At 41.8% G+C, this 22,634-nt stretch overlaps 1 protein-coding gene across 1 annotated transcript; it reads right to left on the reverse strand.

The window, feature by feature from the left end:
* Positions 1-843: 843 nt before the first annotated feature.
* Positions 844-21,950, reverse strand: TMBIM6 (transmembrane BAX inhibitor motif containing 6). Its single transcript, XM_081083367.1, has 10 exons — positions 21,852-21,950; positions 11,574-11,662; positions 11,075-11,183; positions 7,805-7,925; positions 6,283-6,331; positions 6,088-6,185; positions 5,801-5,880; positions 5,233-5,333; positions 4,306-4,381; positions 844-2,866 (listed from the first exon to the last, which is right to left on the reverse strand). The coding sequence occupies exons 2-10, from the start codon at positions 11,627-11,629 to the stop codon at positions 2,843-2,845; spliced, it is 714 nt and encodes a 237-aa protein (XP_080939493.1). The 5' UTR covers positions 11,630-11,662; positions 21,852-21,950; the 3' UTR covers positions 844-2,842.
* Positions 21,951-22,634: the final 684 nt, after the last annotated feature.

A 22,634-nucleotide genomic window follows, 5' to 3' on the forward strand; every position in this document is an offset into this window, starting at 1 on the left:
GGAGAGGATTAATAGAGGGAAAATAGGAGACATATGTTAATACTTTCACCAATAAAGATTAAAAAAAAAAATCTGAGACTGGCCCTGACAGGGTCACTGTTGGTTAGAGAGTCATCTCAATACACCAAGATTTTGGGTTCAATCCCTGGTCAGCATACATACAAGAAGCAACCAATGAATGCATAAGTAAGTGGAACAACAAACCAATGTTCCTCTCTCTCTAAAAGAGCAATGAAGTAAAAATGATCTGAGACTGAGGTTTTTCAGTCAGCGAGAGAAGAGGAAAAATGCTTTAGGTACACTTTCCAAGTTGGGGGAAGGGGTGGCTAGGGGAATGTGGAGTCCAAGGAGGTCAACTGGGAGTAACCTGGACAAACCAGTCAGTTAACAGTCAAATCCTAACAGGAAGCTCTGTGGCTACAATGAACATGACAACCAGAGGGCAAACATGCCAAAACGGAATAACCAGATTGTAACACAAACTTTGGTTTATAATCTCATATATGAACGAGGAAAAGGATGTTTTTCACTGATGATTCCTAGCACCTAGAATAGAGCCTGGCCAATGTGGCTGCACACTGGAACCAACTGCACATGCTGCTACCACAAACCACCTACAATAAAGGTTGGGAAGGGGAGGGCCAGAAAAAGGCCTGGGCTCTATATTGGACAGAGAAAATCCCCAACCTTTGTGGCAAGCTGGGGCTACAGAACGGGTGCCTAAGTGGGTCCTTTTCTTTCTAGTCACACCTAGAGCAAATCTTATCCCATCAACTCCCACCAGTAAGTCCCCCAACCCCATGTTCAGCTGTAGCCTTGAATTTAAAACACGTTAACACCAGGAAAGGTTAAGGAATTTTCTTTATTATTTTTTTTACAAATTAAGACTATGTAGATTTCATATATTTCTGATCAAAAACACCTTTGTCTTCACAGTATGAGTTAGAGAATGCAGCCTGAGCTGAAAACCAATGAACTAGAAAAGAAAGTGGTAATTACAGTGATTACTGGTTTAAAAACCTGTTAGACATTTTCTTTAAAAGTATTTTTTTTAAATTTTTTTTTTAAATATCTTGTCATTCTTGGCACTGTTTCTAAAGAAAAACTCCTTTATCCAAAGCATAAAAGCACAAGAGGTGGAGTTTGGCTTCAAGAGATGTAACTCATTCTCAGACCTAGCAGAGAATCAACAAATTTAATGGAGTTGCTACTGGGGTTTAATGGGAAGTCCCTTTAGTAAGTTCTCAAGCCAGAGGCTGGAGGCAGCACTCAATCAAGGGGCGGCATCCTCCGTGGAAGTGAGCCATTCTGGGTGTCATGCCACCCCGGGAATACACACAGCCTGGGATGAATCTTTTCATGGGATGGCTCAGGAATATGGTGCACTGCAAATCAGTAGGCACTGGGTCAAACTGTACTGGGTGTGAACAGGCAGGGCCAAAAATGGTGTCTTACTGGCAATAAGCTTTCAACGGCTCAGTCCCCTTACACTGAAGCCCTGTGAGCAGCCAGAGCCACAACTGCTCCAAGGCCTGTCCATCTGTGTCAGCTGACTGCTTAGCCCACAGGGAAGGAGCGCGTGTCCTATTAGCACTGCCCTCCCTCCACTGGTGACCAGAACGCTGCAGGGAATCAGGTGTCTTGCAGGTTTGGTCACCTGGGCCCTGCCAGGAAAACTGCAGATTTATGGAAACAGGTGTACAGCCAAAAACTAAAATGCATGCGTAGAATAAACATTATCTCCTGCCAAAATTTCTGGCTTGACACCTTCTATAATTAGGTAGGACACTACCAGGTGGGAGATAACAAAAATGCACCAAACAACCCTTATGAATGCTGCCTCCCAAGTCATCACAGCCCCATTCTGTTGATCTGAACAAATAATCACTCAGTAGAGATTTTGTCCCAAGCAAGCCCTTATCTAGGTTTATCTGACAGGATTAGTAGAGGCTCAACCATTACCCGCCCCTGTCCTTCCTCTCCTGGGATCTTTCATCACAGCCATCTGGTGGAGGCCACTCAGCAACTAAGGTGGTAACCAATAAAATAAAGGCCAGGGGAAATTTGGGAATTCTAGGCTCTACCTTGCCATAAATAATCAGCCTTTCATAACTGCCTGACACGAACAGTCTTCCTTTGGGCTGAAGTCCTCCCAGCTGGGGGGGGAAAGCAGGCAGATTCCCTGAGGGTCAGACAAGAGACAGGAAAGAGAACACAGGGATCCGCATTCCTTTTGTGATGGCAAGGCAGACAGGTGTGTGTGCCAGACCAGCAGTGATTTGGGCAGCTCTGAAGAGGCAAAGCATCCACCAGAGGAGGCTCTTCATGTTCTGTGTAGGGGTGGACTGAAGCTCAGATATAACGAGCCAGAGTAACAACAGGACCAGCAAACTTCCTTCCAAAGGAAAATACACCACCCAGTCCCATAGGAACTGGGCACCAACCAGTGCTGAGGAAGGAAGGGTCGAGGTGGCGCTACCAAACAGTTCAGATCCACTTGGTACAGCTCAGCCGGAAAGCGGACTCCTGGGGTTGTCTCCCTCTGCGGGTTCCACTCCTCACCACGGTGGACTGGCTGCCCAAGTGGAGGTTCTTAAGAAGCTAGGGATGGGGATGACAGAAAAGAGTGGGGAAGAACTCCAGGAATATGAAGCCAAACTCCAAACTATATTCTGCTAATCAGTTTTTTGATCAAAAATTTCAAAATAGAGAAAACCACAAAGTACAAAAGCTTTTCTGATGCTTTTCATTATCACAGAACACGCCACCTGTAATGTGTGCAAAGAGAAAATGAGGGGGCGGAGGGAGTGGAAGCCAAAATGGGAAAGGCTGGATGGTCATTTCACTTCTTCTCTTTCTTCTTGTCCTGAAAATAAGAAAAATTACCCAATTAATTTTTTTTCTTTTTAATTGTTTTATTGCTTAAAGTATTACAAAGAGTATTACATATGTCTCCTTTTTTTCCCGCCCTTGACAATCCCCTGGCCTCCCCTACACCCCGTGTCTTATGTCCATTGGTTATGCTTATATGCAGGCATACAAGTCCTTCGGTTGATCTCTTATCCCCCATCCCCCAATTAATTTTTGACATCAGACATTCAAATTAAAACTCTTTGAGCCAATACTGGCTGTGTTTGGTTAGGGACTGGAAGGGCTTAAAACAAAAAGGAATGAGAAATGCTTCTTTAGCGTAACAGTTGGTCCACTGGTGGACCCCCAAGTTGCTGACAGACTTGGTAAGACTAAACTTCAAGCAATTGTTCCTATGCCCACCACAAGAATACTTAGGTGGGCCACAGAACCACTCTTGGCTACTCACAACCACCACAGCTCAGATCCCAATCAGTGAAGGCTGCAGCCTGGCAGTTTACCCTAAAAGAACTAAAGAGGTCAAGACCAAGGCCAAGACCACCAATTTGCCATTAGGCCTGAGAAGGAAGCATAAATCCTGGGTATAAACCAACATTCAGAAATACTCTAGTCTAGGGAACTCTTCAGTAAATCTTAGGTGGAAGCTCAGTGCATTAAACAAATGAAAGATGAGTTGCTTTGACTGAAACTGGGACACTTGTTTGGTGCTCAGTCCAACTGTGGCACAGACCAAAGAACCAGCAAACCCAACTAGTCACCTGCTTCCACCACCACTGACTGTGTCTTGTTCCACAGTAAGAACTGTAAGAAAAGCTTGTGGTTTCATTGTTCCCCTGCTGCTGGAGTAGACTAACCAGACAGAGACAGAATGCTTCTCTGAAAAAAAATCCAAGACCAACAAATGGATCAACTGGCCTACTTCTGAAATACAATTACAAAAGCTGGTTGCCAATATTATCCTCTAGAACAGTGGTTGGCAAACTGTGGCTCGTGAGCCACATGTGGCTCTTTGGCCCCTTGAGTGTGGCCACGAAGTTTCAATCGCACTGTACGTGCGCGCCCACACGTGGTATTTTGTGGAAGAGCCACACTCAAGGGGCTGCAGTTTGCCGACCACTGCCCTAGGATATTCTTTTCTGAGTCATAACCATCTTTTATAGCCTTTATATTCTTCATACAGACTGCTACCACTGAAGCTCTTTTCACTTTGATACTAGGATTAGTTTGTGCTTTTTATTTTATTTTTTTAAAGGACTGTTTTTACTTGTTCCTTTGGCTCCACTAGCTAAAGACTTCAGGTTTACTTCTTACTCAATGGCCTGCATTACATAACCCTGGACCTACACAGTTGTAAGTAAGTTTTCAAATTCCAAGTACACACAGATACTGAGCTCAGGAGCTATTCTCTCATCTTCGGGTAGTGGGCTGACTGACCTTCTCGTTCATAGCCAGGATCATCATGAGTTTTCTGAAGAGAGTAACGAAGTCTAAGAAGAGGTCAACACAGTGCCTGAAAGAGAACCAGATCACAAACTGCACTTCCACTTTCCTTTACACAAAGATACAAAACACAAAACCCCCACCCACAAGTACTTTCACCAACAAAGGAAGTAAAACTGTCAGAAATCCTTTCAACTCAATGAAGCCATGTAACATAGGAAAAAAAGAAATTCAGGCCTAACTCTAAACCCTGAACTACCCTAACTTTGAGAGAATTTCAACATGAAAAAATACATATATTTTGAAAACTATGGGTATATACTCTCATTATTAAAGAATACAAAAGTATAAAGAATAAAAGGTAAAGGGTCCCTTTCCTTCTCCTTTATTAAAAGTATGGATCCCTAGCCTATTTGGTTCAGTGGGTAGAGCATCAGTCTGCGGACTGGAGGATCCTGGGTTTGATTCCGGTGAAGGGCACTTACCCCGGTTGCAGGCTCCACCACAGCCTTGGGTGTGCACGAGGCAACCAATCAATGTGTCTCTCTCACATCAATGTTTCTCTCTCTCTCCCTCCCTTCCACTATCTCTAAAAATCAATGGAAAAATATCTCCTGGTGAAGATTAACAAAAAATAAAATAAAAACTCCTTAAAAAACAAACGAACACATTAGGGGTTCAATTTTTAAAAATCTGACATTTTTCAGGAATTTAAAGAAACTATGCTATTTGGCACATTGTTCCAAAACCATGGGTATCCTCCCACTTACACCCCCAAAGCTTGGCCAGTACCACCTGGTCTACTCATCACTATAAAGGTGGGTCAGGCAAAGGATTATCCCTAGGATTCAGGAAAGAGCTGCAGAATGGAGTAGTATGCCTCACCCTTCATTCTTGTTAAAGACCAGTTTTCATACTTACCAGATATAATCCTTATCTCCATTTTCAGCCTTTTCAATAATGAGTTGAGTATCAAAAAGGACAAAGCCACACATGACCATCAGCCCCAAATACAAGTTTGCCTAGCAAAAGAATGAGATGAGGTTACCATCTGGTAGACGCCACGGGGGGAAAAGCCATACTTCTTTCTGGCTCGTGGCCACTTGAAAGAACATCGAATGCTAATCCACTGACACTAACATTCATGGGAACTGAAGCCTATAGCGAAGACCTCATTACTTCTGTCAGCACAATTCTGCACTAATTGTTTTGGTCACTGGAAGAGAGTCAATCATTTTAACAATGAGCTGCTGGCTGGGCAGACCTTAGAGAAGTGATCTCTGAGCAAACTGTCTTCTCCTTAGCAACATGCAACCCCTGTTTAATCTGAACTTTTACCCATAGAAGGCTCTATCCTAGTGGAACTTAGTGGGGAGGCTTCAAGGGCACTGCCCAACAAGGTGAGGATTCTTGGTCTATCTTGCTTTAAGGTTAAGCAAGAAAAAGTGTGAGGCAAACAGACACTAGAAAGTTATATGCAAAGACTCACCTGGAAAAGCCAAACGGATCCAAAGAAAAGGTTCCCCAGGGAAGACAAGAGCATCAGGCTCATGGCTGACATCAATATACCTATAAGAGATGACAAAAAGCCATCGTGAGAGGAGCCAAAGTAAAGTAAAGCAATCCAGTTAAAGCCATTACATTTCTGCCCAAATGAAGGCTTCCTACTTCAACCCAATAATCACAAGAAGTTGGGGGGTGAGGGTAGGGAAATAGATCTAGCGAGAATCCTAGCTAGAGTGGAGACCCTCTCCCTGTTTTCCAATCCATACTTACCTCCCAAAAAGAGGTAACTACGGCGTCTGGCATAGAGTGCACTCAGGGTGAAGCAGGTGAATATCATTGCTGTGCCCATGAAGGCAGTGGGAATGATGCTATTAAGGAAAAGACCATTAGATTGAGGGAATACAGTTTATATTTAGAAGGTACATTACAAAAGTAGAATGAATAAGACACTATCAAAATAGTTACCTGGGGTTGATGGCAATGCAAAACTCCAGAGCAGGGCCCAGGCCAACCCCTAGAAAACAAAAAAGTCCAGAACACATTACTACCATCAATTCTTTCTTTTTTAAAAAAAATATTTTTTATTTCAGAGAGGAAGGGAGAGGAAGAAAGAGATAGAAACATCAATGATGAGAGGGAATCATTGACTGGCTGCCTCTTGCATGTCTGACCAAGCCCACAACCCAGGCATGTGCCCTTGACCAGAATCAAACCCGGGACCCTTCAGTCCGCAGGCCAACGCTTTATCCACTGAGCCAAACCAGCTAGGGCACTACCATCAATTCTTGAAGAGGACCCTCATCCAAAAGCTCGTCATTAAATAGCATAAGCATGCCCATTCTCCTAAAAAGACAGACAAAACATGTGGACTAAAGTAATGAAATCTCTCCATTTTCCTTGTTTTCAAGAGAACTTAAACTTGACTAAGTTATTTATTTATACAGAGCTGCAAAATTGTCCTCTTAGCTGAAAATCGTTGATGACCCCCAGGAGGAACAGAGATTAGGAAAAGGAAATAGGATGTCAGACATTTTTGAGCTACATCATAAAGGCTGCAGAATCTGAAGAGGAGTGAGGTGGGCCTGCAATGTGGGCCAGATCAGGAATTAGATTAGAAAAAAAGGACTAAGAGCAAAGCAGAGCCTTGTAGCCAGCAACGTGTAGTCATCCAGGACTGACTCTCTTTGTAGCAAAAAAAGGCCAGACCAGTTCTGCAGGTGACATGTGCCAATAGGACACAGCAGCAGCCTGTTTTGGCTCCGACATTGCCTCTACTTTGGCTACTCTTCTTTCTTCTGATTCAACTCCAAAAATGCATTTAAAAACTAGTTTCCCTCATCTAAAAATCTTAATCTCTAAATCCCTGCCTTTCTACAATTTCTTCAACATGGTATAGATTAGACTCACTCAGAACAAGTTGTACTAACTCAAATGTTGCTGTGCAAGTATTTTTACTGTGTAGCTTTAGTCTGGTTTCTCTTAATGATAATTCCAGAAGTGCTGTGCTTTTAATTCGTTTCATGAGATCAGCAAAGGGCCCTGTGTGATGGTTCTCAATGTATGGCTTTCATTAATTGTCTGCAAGGTTCAGAATAGATGGATGCTTCTATGAAAGTTGCCAGTATTTGTCCAACTAAGATTCTTGGGCCTTGTTTAATCCCATGTCTATCATTAACAAGTTATGCTACCTAAGCTCTTAAACCTCATTCATTCAAGCACACAAATGCTTATTTTTGGATATAAAAATAGACATCGATCACTAGTCACAAATAGCTTACCCTCTGGATGGGGAAGCAAGGTGCACCTACATAAAATAAGAAAGCAGCACAAGGCAAAATACATTCAAATATAAAGTTGGATAGTAAGTATACCAGTTGGAATGAATCAGAATAAATACAAGTCTCGGACCCTGGTCTAAAGAGATACTAAAATATACAGTCTCCACACCCCAAGCCCCAAAATTAGACCAATCCTGTAACATACATACCTGTAAGGAAAGCAAATCCAGCAAGAAGTCCCAGTCGTTTTTGCTCAGTTTCATGGCTATGAGGTGTTGTCATCAGCCAAATCATCAACCCCAGGGAGCCCAGGGCAGAGAGCAGGCCAGCCTGTCAGATCCAGAGTCATAATTGAATACTTGAAAGCATCGAATTTATTTTGCAAGAGACTTTACTAGATTCAATTATTCATCTCAACTTCCTAATATTTGCTTCTAACCTGGAGGCAGTGGAACAGGCATGGGGGATAAAAAGGAGATTTAGCCGAAACCGGTTTGGCTCAGTGGATAGAGCGTCGGCCTGCGGACTGAAAGGTCCCAGGTTCGATTCCGGTCAAGGGCATGTACCTGGGTTGCGGGCATATCCCCAGTGGGAGATGTGCAGGAGGCAGCTGATCGATGTTTCTCTCTCATCGATGTTTCTAACTCTCTATCTCTCTCCCTTCCTCTCTGTAAAAAATCAATAAAATATATTTTTTTTTTAAAAAAAAAGGAGACTTAAAGGACAGGGTTAGGACCGTGGTGGATGCTGGAGGCTTTTCTGACCTGGGGAGTCCATCAACCACAACTATCCTAGTCCAACTATGAGTCTTGCCCAAGAAAGAGGAAAAAATGAATCAAAGTGACAAGTGCTAGAGGCACATTTCAATCTGTAGAACAAGTAGAAATGACCCTTTCTGATCACTTTAAAACACAAATACGTGTACATACAGAGAAAAGAGACTGAGAGAGGGTGTTATAAATGGAATGTGTCCCCCACCTCAAATTCATGTTTAAACTCTAACCCCCAATATGATATTTAGAAATAGGGTCTTTGAAAGATGATTAGGCCATACAGGTGGAGCCCTCATGAAGGGGATTAGTGTCATTATAAAAAAGAACCCTTATCCCTTCCGCCATGTGGAGACACAGCGAGAAGATGGCCGATTATGAACCAGGAAGTAGGCCCTCACCACACAACACAACTGCTGGAGCTTTGCCTTGGACTTTGCAGCTTAAAAAACTACAAGAATTGTTTGTTGTTTAAGCCACTCAGTCTATGGTATTCTGCTATAGCAACCTAGAAGGACTGAGACAAAGGGTAAGTATCAAAAAAGTACCCAAACTGCCCTGGTTCAGTGGTTAGAGCATCCCCGCCCAAGCACAGAAGGGTTGCAGGCTCGATTCCTGGTCAAGGGCACAAGGGCAGGTACCTGGGTTGCAAGTTCTCTCCCTGGCCTGTTGGGGCGAGTGCGGGAGGCGCCAATAATGTGTCTCTTTCACACTGATGTCTTTACTAGTATGTCTCCCTGCCTCTCTCCTCCTCCTTACCCCCCCCTCCTCCTTCTATTCTCTCTAAAAATGTCCTCCAGTGAGGATTAACAACAATAAAAAGTAGCAAAACATTAAGAGCATGTAGTTATTTCTGGGTGATAGGATTATAGTTTTACATTTACTTATCATTAGTCTGTTATCCAAATTCTCTACAATAAACATGCCTTAGTTTTCTAAGAAATTTTTTTTTTTTACAAAGCAAATGGGAAAAACCTATAGGCATTTAAAAAGAGAGAAATCATTAAGGATGTATGTAGGTACTGAAGTTCCTCTCTTCCTTTAAAGTATACTCAAAAAAAAAAAAAAAGTATACTCAATTGTTCTCCACATTAGTTATGTTCTGTAAACTCACTATGGACAATGAATTAGTGAATACTCAACAATTGCTCCTGTGGGAAATAAAAGGTTAGGTCCTTGGGAGCCACCAATCACATTTTCATCAATTGATCAATACATAACCTTGTTTTATGTGTGTTTTCTGTTTGAAGGCACTTTGATATATATTGCTGGTTCGTTAACACTGAGTTCATAGTCACGGCACTGTAACTCATGCCTGAACAAAGCTTATCTAGCACACATTTTCTCCATAAGGAACATAGTAGTCTTCTTGCAATTAGGAACAGTAAGAGGACTGTAGCACTATGCTTGGAGCCATTTTAAACAGCAAAGTTATCAACAAAAAGCACAAAAATGAAAAAAGAAATGTCGCACTAAATAGACCATGAAAAGGACTATTGTTTACAGCTTGAGAGTTTGAAATAAGGTAGTGTGTTGCCTGGTTCAACCTCAGCTGGAACATGGATGTGATGGGCAACTCAAACGTTTTGCTGCTCTGGATATGATTGCAAATGTCTGCAAAAATACTGATTTTAGGCTTACAAATAAATTTTAGTGAGTAGGTATATTTGCAAATATGAAATCCATGGATAATGAGGATGACTTTATTTTACATTACTTAAAAGGGCCACTCTTGCCTAAGAGGTAGATTATGTTTTAGTCTAAATTCAAGGGATCAAATTCCTATCCTTTGAGTATCTAGAATAATTTTTCACATAGTCCCTGCAAAGAAATATCTGAGTGTGGGATAGTTCTCAGCAGTGCCAATGCCAACACAGGCACATCCTTGTATTTACACTAAAAGCAACAAGTCGTGGCTAGTGAGAACTTTAAACTTACTTATTATTTCTCAATTGTCCCCCTTCTGTCCCTGCTGATCAAACCCAAACTCTCCCTCAACACAGGAAAATGAGTTATTGAAGCATTTTTCACTCAAATGTGCAGATATAAGTGTATCAGAGAGTAAAATGGGTCAAATCCTTAAAGGTCTCAACCCTGCCCCTCCCGATAATTAATTGTACAATCAGTGTTTTGTATCTTAGTAGTCCACAGTCATTCAGGCAAAAAAAAGGAAAAAGGAGGAAAAGATAAAAAGGCTACTGTGGAGAAGAATCCCAGCATGCACGTCATGTCTCTACTCAGTGGTTAGGGATCTTGTATATCAGCAACACCATCACTCAGTGTCAGCGCTCAGACTTGCGAAGCTAACCACTTCAGTATCTAGAGCAGCGATGGCGAACCTCTTGAGCTCGGCGTGTCAGCATTTTGAAAAACCCTAACTTAACTCTGGTGCCGTGTCACATATAGAAATTTTTTTGATATTTGCAACCATAGTAAAACAAAGACTTATATTTTTTATATTTATCTTATATATTTAAATGCCATTTAACAAAGAAAAATAAAAAAAAATGAGTTCGCGTGTCATAGGTTCGCCATCACTGATCTAGAGGCAGTTGCCAGAAAATTTAAATGGCTCTGCCTATGTCCTGATTTACAGGCTGCCTCTGGCTGAGTTCAGATGCCAAACTACCGAAAAGGATTAAGGAGGGGTACAGGCTTTGGACCACTCTGCTGAGCTAGTTTCTTTCGATTATAATTTATTGCTCTTACCTGAATGAAATGAGTGACCACATGGACATAGGCCCCCGCAGCCGCCACAAACATGCAGAGGGCAAAACTGGCATAGACCTTCTTCAGGTGCTGCTGTGTGGAGGGGGTTCTGGGAAAGAATGTTAATAACAGCTATCACTCTGGGTCCAATCCAAACTCAGCTCTAAGCTAAGAATCATTCCCTCTCTTCTCCTTCCCAGGGAATATGTGCACGTTACATAACAATTAAAAAAAGAGTATTTTGAAAATAGGTTAACTAATAGAGAATCTTAAATGCTGGGGAAGAGCCCCAAACCCAAAATTATTAACAATCAGCACTGTAACTAGAATAACTAAATGGTTTTCTAGTGATCATACAGCAGTCCTTAGAATCCGGGTGCTTATCTTCAGGATTCTAGTAAAGTGTCTGTGTTAGTTTATATACACACAGAAGTTAATAAACTAGAGGGAAAAAAGATATGAAAGGAAAAGAAACTGTAGACAAGATCAAAACACTTACATATGGGAAAATTTTAAGAGCGCATCAAAGTTTATCTTCCGATCAAATATGTTCATGATGTCAAAAGTCTGTGGGACACAGTCTCCACTCTGTAGAATAAAGGAAGGAAGATTATTTTAAAGGTATCTGTACAGACAAAATAACAAACAACTTTCTTATTAAGAAAAAAAAAAAAAAGCAACATAAGCCCAGCCGGCATGGCTCAGTGGTTGAGCATTGACCTACGAACCAGGAGGTCACGGTTGGATTCCCAGTCAGAGCACATGCCCAGGTTGTGGGCTCGATTCCCAATGTGGGGTGTGCAGGAGGCAGCCGACCAATGATCTGTCATCGCTGATATTTCTCTCTCTCATTCTCTCTCTCTCCCCATCTTTTCCTCCCTGAAATCAATAAAAATATATATATTTTTAAAAAGCAACATACAAGTTTGGAAAATGAAAGCTATTTAAAACCCCAGTTCTAACTCAACCATCTTAATTTTTATATATTTCCTTCTAGAATACATTTGCAATCATAATAAACAATTTTAGTTATTAATAATTTTTCCCATAATTTACCCCTCCATAATCAACCATTTTGAAGGACACAGAGGAAATGAACCTATCTTCCTCTCCCCAAAGTATTTCATTATTAGAATTTTATTTCTATTCTTTCAGAAGGCGATTTAAAAGGTTGTTTCTTTGAGAAATTCTCAATTAGCAACCTAGTCACTGGAACATAAAGCAATTTTTTAAAAAAATATATTTTGTTGATTTTTCACAGAGAGGAAGGGAGAGAGACAGAGAGCCAGAAACATCGATGAGAGAGAAACATCGATCAGCTGCCTCCTGCACACCTCCCACTGGGGATATGCCCGCAACCCAGGTACATGCCCTTGACCGGAATCGAACCTGGGACCCTTCAGTCCGCAGGCCGACGCTCTATCCACTTAGCCAAACCGGTTTTGGCGAACATAAAGCAATTTTATGTCATTGTTTCAAGATGCTACAGAATTCCCTCAGCAAAGGTATAGAACCTCAAAGATTAAAAAACAAAACAAAAAAACTATAAAGGTCTGCACTAGGACTTGCATTTTAAAAATATACATGTAGAAGCTTCTTACCTAATGCATTTAATTGTTAATTTTTATTTATTTTAATAATTCTTTAGTGTTGAAAGTATTACATATGTCCCCACTTTCCCCCCATTGACCCCCTTCCAGCTCACCCCCACCTCCACCCCAGGCCCTCATCACTCCATTGTCTGTGGCCATGGGCCCTGCATATATGCATACAAGGTTCTCGGTTGACTATTTCCCACCCACCCGTCCACCCCTGCCTTCCCTCCGAGATTCCGCACTCTGTTCCATGCTTCCATGTCTCTGGATCCACTCTGTTCATCCGTTTATTTTGTTACTTAGATTCACATATGAGTGAGATCATGTGATACTTGTCTTTCTCTGATGGACTTATTTCACTTAGCATGATACTCTCCAGGTCCCTCTATGCCAGCGGTTCTCAACCTATGGGTCGCGACCCCTTTGGGGGTTGAACAACCCTTTTATAGGGGTTGCCTAAGACCATTGGAAAAACACATATATAATTACATATTGTTTTTGTAATTAATCACTATGCTTTAATAATGTTCAATTTGTAACAATGAAAATACATCTTGCATATCAGATATTCACATTACAATCCATAACAGTAGCAAAATTACAGTTATGAAGTAGCAACGAAAATAATTTTATGGTTGGGGGTCACCACATGAGGAACTGTATTTAAGGGTCGCGGCATTAGGAAGGTTGAGAACCACTGCTCTATGCTATATCAAAGGGTAAGAGATCCTTCTTTTTTACTGCTGCATGGTGTAAATGTACCACAGCTTTTTTATCCACTCATCTACTAATGGGCACTTGGGCTGTTTCCAGATCTTAGCTACTGTAAACTGTGCTGCTATGAACACAGGGGTGCATACATTCTTTCTGACTGGTGTTTCAGTTTTCTTACTACCTAATGCATTTTAGAACTGAACTAAAAAGTGATTCACAATTTTAAAAAGAGTAAAGTTCTTACCTCCATAAAAAGGAAATTTGTGCAAAAAAGATTTTTAACATACCCTTCACCCAGACTAAATGTTACTATTTCACTATATTTGCTTTATTATCTCTCTACACTTAGCAATATCTACCTACCTATCTATCTATCTATCTACCTACCTACCTACCTACCTACCTACCTACCTACCTATCTAGAGACACACACACACACACACACACAGCCCGGCCAATGTGGCTCAGTGAATTGAGGATTGTCCCATGCACCAAAGAGGTTACTGGTTTGATTCCTGGTCAAGGCATATGCCCAGTTGTGGGCTGGTCCCTGGTGGGGGTGTGTGCAGGAGGCAGCTGATCTATGTTTCTATCTCTCCCTCTAAAGTGTGTGTGTGTGTGTGTGTGTGTAATTTTTTTTTGACATGTAGACACAATTCCCCTTTACCTCAAAATATTTCAGTGTGTACATCCTAAAAGTGAAGATTAAAATCAGAAAATTAACACTGAAGCAATTCTATTATCTGATCTACAGACCTTATTCAGATCTTGCCAACTGTCCCAGAAGCCATTTTTATTGACTGAGTGATTGATTTTAGAGAGAGGGGAAGGGAGAGAAAAGGGGGGAGAGGGAGAAGGAGAGAGATATATATCAATTTGTTGTTCTACTTATTTATGCATTCATTGGTTGCTTCTTGTATGTATCCTGACCAGAGATCAAACCCTAAACTTTGGCATACATAACTATGCTCTTACCAACTGAGCCACACTGGCCAGAGTCCAAAGGGCATTCCCCCCTCCCCCCTCCCCCCCACAAACTAAACTATACCCAGGTCACATTATACATCAATACCATAAAGTCAGGCTCTTAAGCTTTGTTCCCTCCTCTATCTCACATGCAATCCTAAATAAACATGCCCAATCTATAGAACTAAAAATCTAATCAAAAGCTTTCAACTCTCCAAATATAAATCTTCCAGATTCTTATTAGACCCATAACCATCCCTTTCAAATTTACCAACAAAAAGGGGCGCACGACTAAAACAGAAAAGGTAAGTTGTTTGAAAGACAGGCCAACTACTCACATCCATTCTAATCAGCATATAACCCGATACTCAGCAAAATTCATCTGCGCAATAAAATTCCACAAACCAATTTTCTGAGGAATCCTGGGCCAGTGGAAAGATGCCACTCTTAGAATTCAAAAGCATCATTACCACTTGTTTCCTCAGGCTCTCCCACAAATGAAACAATTAAAATGGCTGGCTTGCTTTCTAATTTCTTCTTTCCTTTCTTACCATCCCTACTCACCTCAATTCTTTTGTTCTGTTCTTAAGGATGGATACAGTGAGAAGCTGCAGAACCTACTAAAGCTGTTGCTCTCATCTCTAAGTCTCAGGGCTCCGGTCTTCTTGATCTAGATGGTGCAATTATTGCAGGCTGTTGCACTGCCAACCACGCCTTCCATAACCATGATGAATAATACATTCTCTAGAGAGCACACTTACAGGATGGCAGAATCCAGCACCTGGAAAGTGTCTTTGTTTAAAGCTGCCATTAACACCCCTAATGACATCCCTAGACAGAACTTGCAACAGTACTGAAGCAACCTTCCCAGCCAAGTTTCTCAGTAGCATTCACAACAACGATAAAGCATCTCTTGCTTCCAATTTCGAGTTAAAAAAGGAGGAGGTGGGGGGAGGGGGGGTAAATACTCAAATATCCAGGGGATTGTTGGCCAGAAAGGGGCAACACTCTGTAACCAGACCCCACTGAGTGGAAACTTAGGAGGAGAGAATGTCAGAAACTCCTCTGTCCCCGTTCACTCTGACATTTCCCAGGGGGCACTGACTGCCTCTTTTCAGGGCTCTCTTACAACTGCTGATGGAAAAACCAAAATCATCAAAGGTTGTGAGGGTCAGAAGCTATACAGAAAAGATATCTACATTTTAAAGGTCAATAAACAAACTCAGCTAAACAAGATTAAATTGCGTTCAAAACTCAAAAGTAACAGCTCCCGCACCAAAAGAGAGCTTGAGTATTCAAAACCATTAACTAAGTAACTCAGCTAACATCCAGAAGGGCCTCCACAGTTAAATGAAAATCTTTGTTTAAAAAAATATATATTAAAAAGGTAGCCGAAATCGGTTTGGCTCAGTGGATAGAGCGTCGGCCTGCGGACTGAAGGGTCCCGGGTTCGATTCCGGTCAAGGGCATGTACCTGGGTTGAGGGCATATCCCCAGTGGGAGATGTGCAGGAGGCAGCTGATCGATGTTTCTCTCTCATCGATGTTTCTAACTCTCTATCTCTCTCCCTTCATCTCTGTAAAAAATCAATAAAATATATTAAAAAATAAAAAATAATAAAAAGGTAAATTTTGTTATGTATATTTTACCGCAATAAATAAAAAAAGTACACTGTATGTTGCTCAAAAGTTCTTTAATACAGCAGTCTCAACACACATCTAAGCCCATTACAAAACTGACACCAGCATTGGTCTGCCTTACCCCAAATCCCAACTTGTATAGAAAATCTAGAAATTAGATCCTTTCTTCCACTATCCATTTTATATTCAACTCATTATGAAATAAGGAAGTGGGATTATTTACACAGAATACAATGAGGACAGTGCCTCTTGGGCTCATGGGAAATTTGCCTGTTTTACATTTGTACACAAGTAAATATTCAGGTGTTAATCACAACCGAATTCCTTTAATTTGGTTCAGAGCCTCATTTTAAGCCTTCAAGCTTACAAGAGCAAGAATCCCCAAACTTGTCAGAATCTTCAAAATGTGTCATGCACATAATACTAAAACTGTTAGAAGGGTCACCATTCAGTGCCTCCTCTGCCAGAAGCACCCAAAAGCAAAACAAAAAACTCAGTGCATAGCTTTACCAAGAAAGAAAACAAGTAAAAACATTGTTTTGAGTTAGGTATTCTGTGATCTGTTTTTGCTTGGGGAGGAAAGAGCAGCAGGGACAGGCAGGAGGAGACATTATTAACCACCACCACCCCCCCAAGCAAAGAATATATTGCTTATTAAAACAAAGCAAGGAAAACAAAGGGCTTCGCCCTTCAAAATCCCTCCTATTTAACATGGCTTTAACCAAGAAATGAAACATAAATGCAAGAAATATGTACAGGTAACAAAAGTGTATACTCACCAACCCATCTAACGTGGTCTATTAAACCCTGAAGGAAGGATATTCTTCAGATATAAAAGATAGGTCTTTAATGAACAATTCTACCCTACTGCAATTCTGAGCTTTAACAACTATGAGACGACAGACATTCTTATCAATGAACATCTATGTCTAGTTAAATCCATTGTTTTGTTCTAGGTAGCTTCCTTTCCTTACCCTTATCCTAAAATAAAAAGACTACTAAGTGCCAGGCCTTAAATTTAAAAAATTCTTTGCCCTGGCCAGGTAACTCAGTTGGTTAGAGCATTGTCCCTATACACCAAGGTTTTGGGTTTGATTCCTGGTCAGGGTACATACTAGAATCAACCAATGAATGCATAAATAAGTAGAACAACAAATTTCCCTCCCTCCATTCCTCTCCTTCCCTCTGGCTCTCGCTCCAATCAATAAATAAAAAATTACAATAAAATTCTCTGAAATCTATTCCAACACCTATTAAGTACAGTACATATGAATAAAACATGACTAAAAGCTATGCAAAACCAAAACAATCATGCATTTATATGCATTAAAAGAAACAATCCTTGCCTTTGAAAAATAAAAGCCTGCTTACTGCTGAAGCCAAGAACAGCAGCTGCCCCAGTGTATACAATTTAACAACATTAAGCCAGTAAGTCGGATTTAATTTAAAATGTAGACTGTGGCCGAAACCGGTTTGGCTCAGTGGATAGAGCGTCGGCCTGCGGACTGAAAGGTCCCAGGTTCGATTCCGGTCAAGGGCATGTACCTGGGTTGCGGGCACATCTCCCACGGAGGCAGCTGATTGATGTTTCTCTCTCATCGATGTTTCTAACTCTCTATCTCTCTCCCTTCCTCTCTGCAAAAAATCAATAAAATATATTTAAAATGTAGACTGTGAATTATAGTTCTTCATTCTGTTCCTACACATTCAGAAGGGATCAAATTGATACTTAAAAGAGAAAATTAAAAAATCCCATGTGGTAAAATTTTTAAAAAAGGAGATGGATCTGTTAATTTTTCAGTAATTCTTCCTATTGAATAGTTTTCAGAATCTGTATAACCATGTCCTTAACATAGTGGTTAAAAGTATGACCTGCTGTTCTTTCCTTAGCTGTATGACATGCAACAAATTTCTGGGGCTTAATCTTGTGCTTCAGTTTTCTCATTTGTAAAAGAGTAATATATAATATTACCTACTTCACAGGGTTGAGGATTAAATGAGATAATACAAAGTGCTTAGAATAGTGTTTCATACATAAGATTGGCTCAGTATATTAACCATTATTGTTACTAGTGTAAATAATCATTACTCTCAAGTCCTCAGTGTATGCTTATCCCTTGTAAAAGTCTAGTTTTAGAAGACATTTATCACAAGCCTAATTTATATATGCCCTGCAAATTACTTTTAAAAAATATTATTCAACCGTTAACTCACAGTTAACTATATTCTGAAGGCTTAATATTTACCCAAATGAAAAATTTAATTGGGGGGGTGGGTATTTAAGAAAATTATAAACTGAAAATTAAAGAAACTTGACAAATCTTATTACTGACTAAAATTACATTTCTTTAAAGGCCATGCCCCTCGCCCTGGCCGGTGCGCTCAGTCGTTAGAGCATTGGCCCTCCCACCAAAGGATCTCGGGTTCAAATCCTGGTCGAGGGCACATACCTGGATTGCAAGTTTGTTCCCCACTCCTGGTCGGGGCTCATGTGGGAGACAACCAGTTGATGTGTGTCTCACATTGATGTTTTTCTCTCTCTCTTTCTCCCCCTCCCTCCCTTCTACTCTCTTTGAAAAGCAATGGGAAAAAATATCCTCAGGGGAGGATTAAAAAAAATAATAAATGCCATGCCCCTCTTCTGTTACATTTACACTGTACCTCCTGTCCTATTGAGTCACAGGCATTTTGAGACCCTAATAACCACTAAATAATAATCTGATGTGGTAGGGATTTTGATGAAGTAAATGGTCATTAGCTTGATAATTGTGACGTAAATGTCCCAGCCCCTGCCCCTTAATTTGGGCCCAAATCTCTGGATTAGCCAGCACTGAACCCTGTCTCTCTAGGGGACTGGCTCAAAACCAAACCAGTACCTAGAGATAGAATGTCCACCGCCTTCAGGAAATTATTTCTTGTAGCAAACTGTGACACTACTGAATCACCTCTATAACCACAACTGTTTGACAGACACTAAATCATTAAGGCCCCAATGTCCTAATCAGGGGTGGGAAATTTTTCTGCCAGGGGTCATTTGCAAACTTATAACATCGAGGGCCATACAAAATTATCAACTTAAAAGTTATCCTGCTTATAATTGGTCAAACATTTAATTAACTCGCCCCTAATGCCTTGGCAGGGCCGGACCAAATGATTTTGCGGGCCTTATACAGCCCTCAGGCCAGATGTTTCCCAACCCCCCTCGTACATATGTAATCACCTCTCTGTATAAACCAGCAATCCCTTCCGTTAGCACCATATTTAGTCCAAATGAAAGCAGGCATGAATTAGGACAAACAGCACATCCACTCCATCCTCACCCTTGAAGCTCTTTTTTCAAGTGTTTTGGATTCCATTAATTGTACCAAAACTTCTCATACATTTGGTTTTAAGCACCTTCAGAGCTGAGCTTGCATATGAATCAGCTTGCTAGCTAGCCCCCGCACTTAAGCACAACCGGGAGTCTCCAGAGCAAACCTAGACCCATTATCTGAACAAGAATGTTATAATCTCAAATCGACATTCCCCAGCTGGCACAGAGGGAGACCTACCTTGAATGGTCACTCAAGTTGTCCTAAAAGCCAACCTCTACTGTCTTTCTCTCCTTAGTTTAAACATTGTCTTTAGGAAACAAAAATGTGCATTACAACTACTCCATGAAATTTGATTAGAAATTCTGGGGTAACAAAACATTTGAGTGGAAGACACTTCTACTAGGCTTCTATGGCCAAATTAAAGTAGCAAAGGATAATTTAGAAGATTGAACGTCAAGGGAATATTCAGTGTTTTCCCAGAGGAGATTAATACTCTTGGGATAGTTTATGAAATAAAGTGAAACTCTTCAGGCCAGCAGCAGTGCCTTCTATAATAATACCACTGAATACATTTATATAAAATTACACCACTTTCGAAGTGCTTTTATATACATTATCCCCTTTGATCTTTACACCAATGCATGAGGGAAGGGAAAGAATAATTAGTACCACTTTAAAGATTAAAACAAAAGTTCAAAAAGGCACAAGCATTGGATTTGGAGTCACGAGCCCTGCCATTTTCTACCAATAACTTTGGGAAAATCATTTCACCTACGGTCCTCTAGGCTTTCTCATCTGTAAGATAAGGATAATTAATACGTACTCTACCAAGCTTATTGAAAGCCAATAAGCAAATCTGTGTGAAATAACCGTAAAGTACTAAACAGACAGTAGTATTGACTTGACCAACATCAGCCTCTAAAGGCTGGTACTCATTACACTACGACACCCTACAGTAGAAAAGCAAGTGTTCATTAAGGCAGTTCCAGGCATACATCAAGAGAAATCTTTTTTTTTTTCCAAAAATTAACATATGCTGATTCCTATGACATTGTTCTGTATTTTTTAGCCTTTCTACAATAAGCATGAACTATATCCATAGCAACAAATACATATATGGTTATATTGGTTAATTTTCTCTCTCCTATTATTTAGGAGAGTAAGACTTCAGTCAGATCAACAGTAGAGGAGAAAGTGGGTACTAAGCTATGTTTCCACAACAAGATGAATAATTTAAGAAGGAAACACTGAATCTAAATTACAGCTTGCATTTCTCAAGAATTCATTCTGTCCCCACTGAAGGAAAATGGCAGAGAACCTAAATGTCAACATAGTACTTAAGCCAGGACAAAATTCAACAAAGAGGAATAAGAAAACTTCGAAGAGTAAATCTAATAATTACAGAAATAGGTGTGTTCACAGAAGCCATAAGAAACTAGAAAAATCTGACCTGAACTATTCAAAGGATAAAATAGAAGTAAATATCAATAAGTAACTAGAAAAGCCCATTCTCCGTTAACCTTTAACCTTAAAATCTTTGTGTTTCAGACACAGTCAGCTCTTCTACTAGGTTACACATTCACAAGTTAACTATTGCTAGAACAGAGTCTCAAGTTCAAAGAGGTTTTTGTCCTTCTTTGGGGTGGGCAATGCAACCCGGACTGGCACAGGGTAGTATTATTCCACACTTAATACACAAAAATGCCCCAGCCTACTTATTACCACCGCTCCGGCCGGCAGGTCCCAGAAAAACAACAACGCCCAACGCCGCCTTTCCCAATCGGACTTTGAGAAAGACGCCCACAAGGCGCTGGACTCCACAAAGCCAAACCACCTCACCTGTCCGAAGGTAACCAATCAGACCAGAGCCGGCTGCCCGGCGGGGCCAGGAGAGCCGAGCCGAGCCCGCTCTCCCCACACCTCCCGCTCCTCCTGTTGGCTTGCACGTAACTAAGGAGCCGCGCGTGTCACAGCAGTGTGACATCACCCGCCCCGCCGTGACCGGGCAGCCAGCCGCCCAGGCCCCTGCCGCTCACCCAGGGGCGCCCGGTCAGGGGTCGCTATGGCCGTAGCAGAGCAGCGACCCGTCGGGCAGGGGCGGTGGGGGGAGTGCGATCACAAACCCGTGTGGTTTCGCTTTCATTCCCCTCGGAAGGAAGGGGTGGGGGACGTGCCCTAAATTCCAGACGGGCCTGGGCCAAGGGGCCCCTGCGTCTACTCTAAGCGGAGGAAAGGGAGGAATGGAGACTGGAAGGAAGGAATAGAAGCTAAAAAGGGGCTTTCGCTAGCGCTCCCACTTACAGACGCCCCCAAAACCCGTCTGACTTGCCCCCGCCCCTCCCCCGCTCCGGTATCGCAGCGCAAGCGCGGTTCCAGTTCTTCGCTTCCCCCTCCCCGCCCAGCCTTCCGGAGTCCAGTCGCAGAGCAGGGGCCTTTTCCCACGGGGTGCAGTCTACCCGAAAATGGAGACCACTCCCTTTGTCGTTAAGACAATAACTGCTAACCCCTTCTTCACTCGCGGCTTGCGCAATCCTGCTTTCAAACGTACCTTCTCAGCAGCCTCTCCGGAGCCCACGAAGCTCTGTTAACACCGGAAACGCTTCTGACCCTCCCAGGGTCCGCTTCAGACTCTTTACGCTGAGTCCGCCCCTCCAACGAAGTCCCGCCCCAAGCTCCTTTAGGGCCAGTCCTCATTGGCCGGCGCCTGCACTTCTGCCACTTTTGCGGCCGTACATGCAAGAACTTCGGCCGCCTATTTCAGAGCCATTTGCTAATGCCCTTGTCAATCAAGTCTCTGGCCACCAACCGACGTCGTAGAAAAGGTCGTCTCCTTCTTCCCCTATAGCGAGGAAGGATTGCTGTGCAAAGCCACCTCTAGTGGAGAAAGTGGAGAAAGGCAGGCCCCACCCAAGACACCGACCTAGCAAATAATAGAGCCCCCGCAACGCGTAATGGGATAGCGCGATAGCTCCGGGATTCTAGGCTTTTAGGCTTGTTATGGAATGTTAAAGAGGGAAAGAGATTTAGAAAACAAAAGCACTCTCGCCTTGGCCAGTGTCGCTCAGTTGGTTGAGCGTCATCCCATGCATCGAGGTCGGAGTTCATGGTCAGGTCACATGCCCCGGTTGCAGACTCCATCCCCTGTAGGGGGTGTGCAGGAGGCAGCCGATCAATGTTGCCCTCTCACACCTGTGTTTCTCTCTCCCTCTCCCTCTCTCTCTAAAATCAATAAAAACATATTTATAATTTGTTACCCTTTGTTTCTTATTAGTGAGCAAAAGTAAAGCCCTTGTGATTATAGGCTATTATAATTTTCTTTTTACTTTGCTTT

This window comes from Myotis nattereri (assembly GCF_964212035.1).
Source record: "Myotis nattereri genome assembly, chromosome: 2".
NCBI classification, from domain to species: Eukaryota; Metazoa; Chordata; class Mammalia; order Chiroptera; family Vespertilionidae; genus Myotis; species Myotis nattereri.

Excerpts from the sequence above, each read along its gene's own strand:
- TMBIM6 (XM_081083367.1), bottom strand. The coding sequence starts at position 11,629 with ATGAACATATTTGATCGGAAGATAAACTTTGATGCGCTCTTAAAATTT. Across the intron at positions 7,926-11,074 it reads TGGTCACTCATTTCATTCAG|GCTGGCCTGCTCTCTGCCCT; the intron begins GTAAGAGCAATA and ends TGGATCTGACAG. Across the intron at positions 5,334-5,800 it reads GATCCGTTTGGCTTTTCCAG|GCAAACTTGTATTTGGGGCT; the intron begins GTGAGTCTTTGC and ends TTCTTTTGCTAG.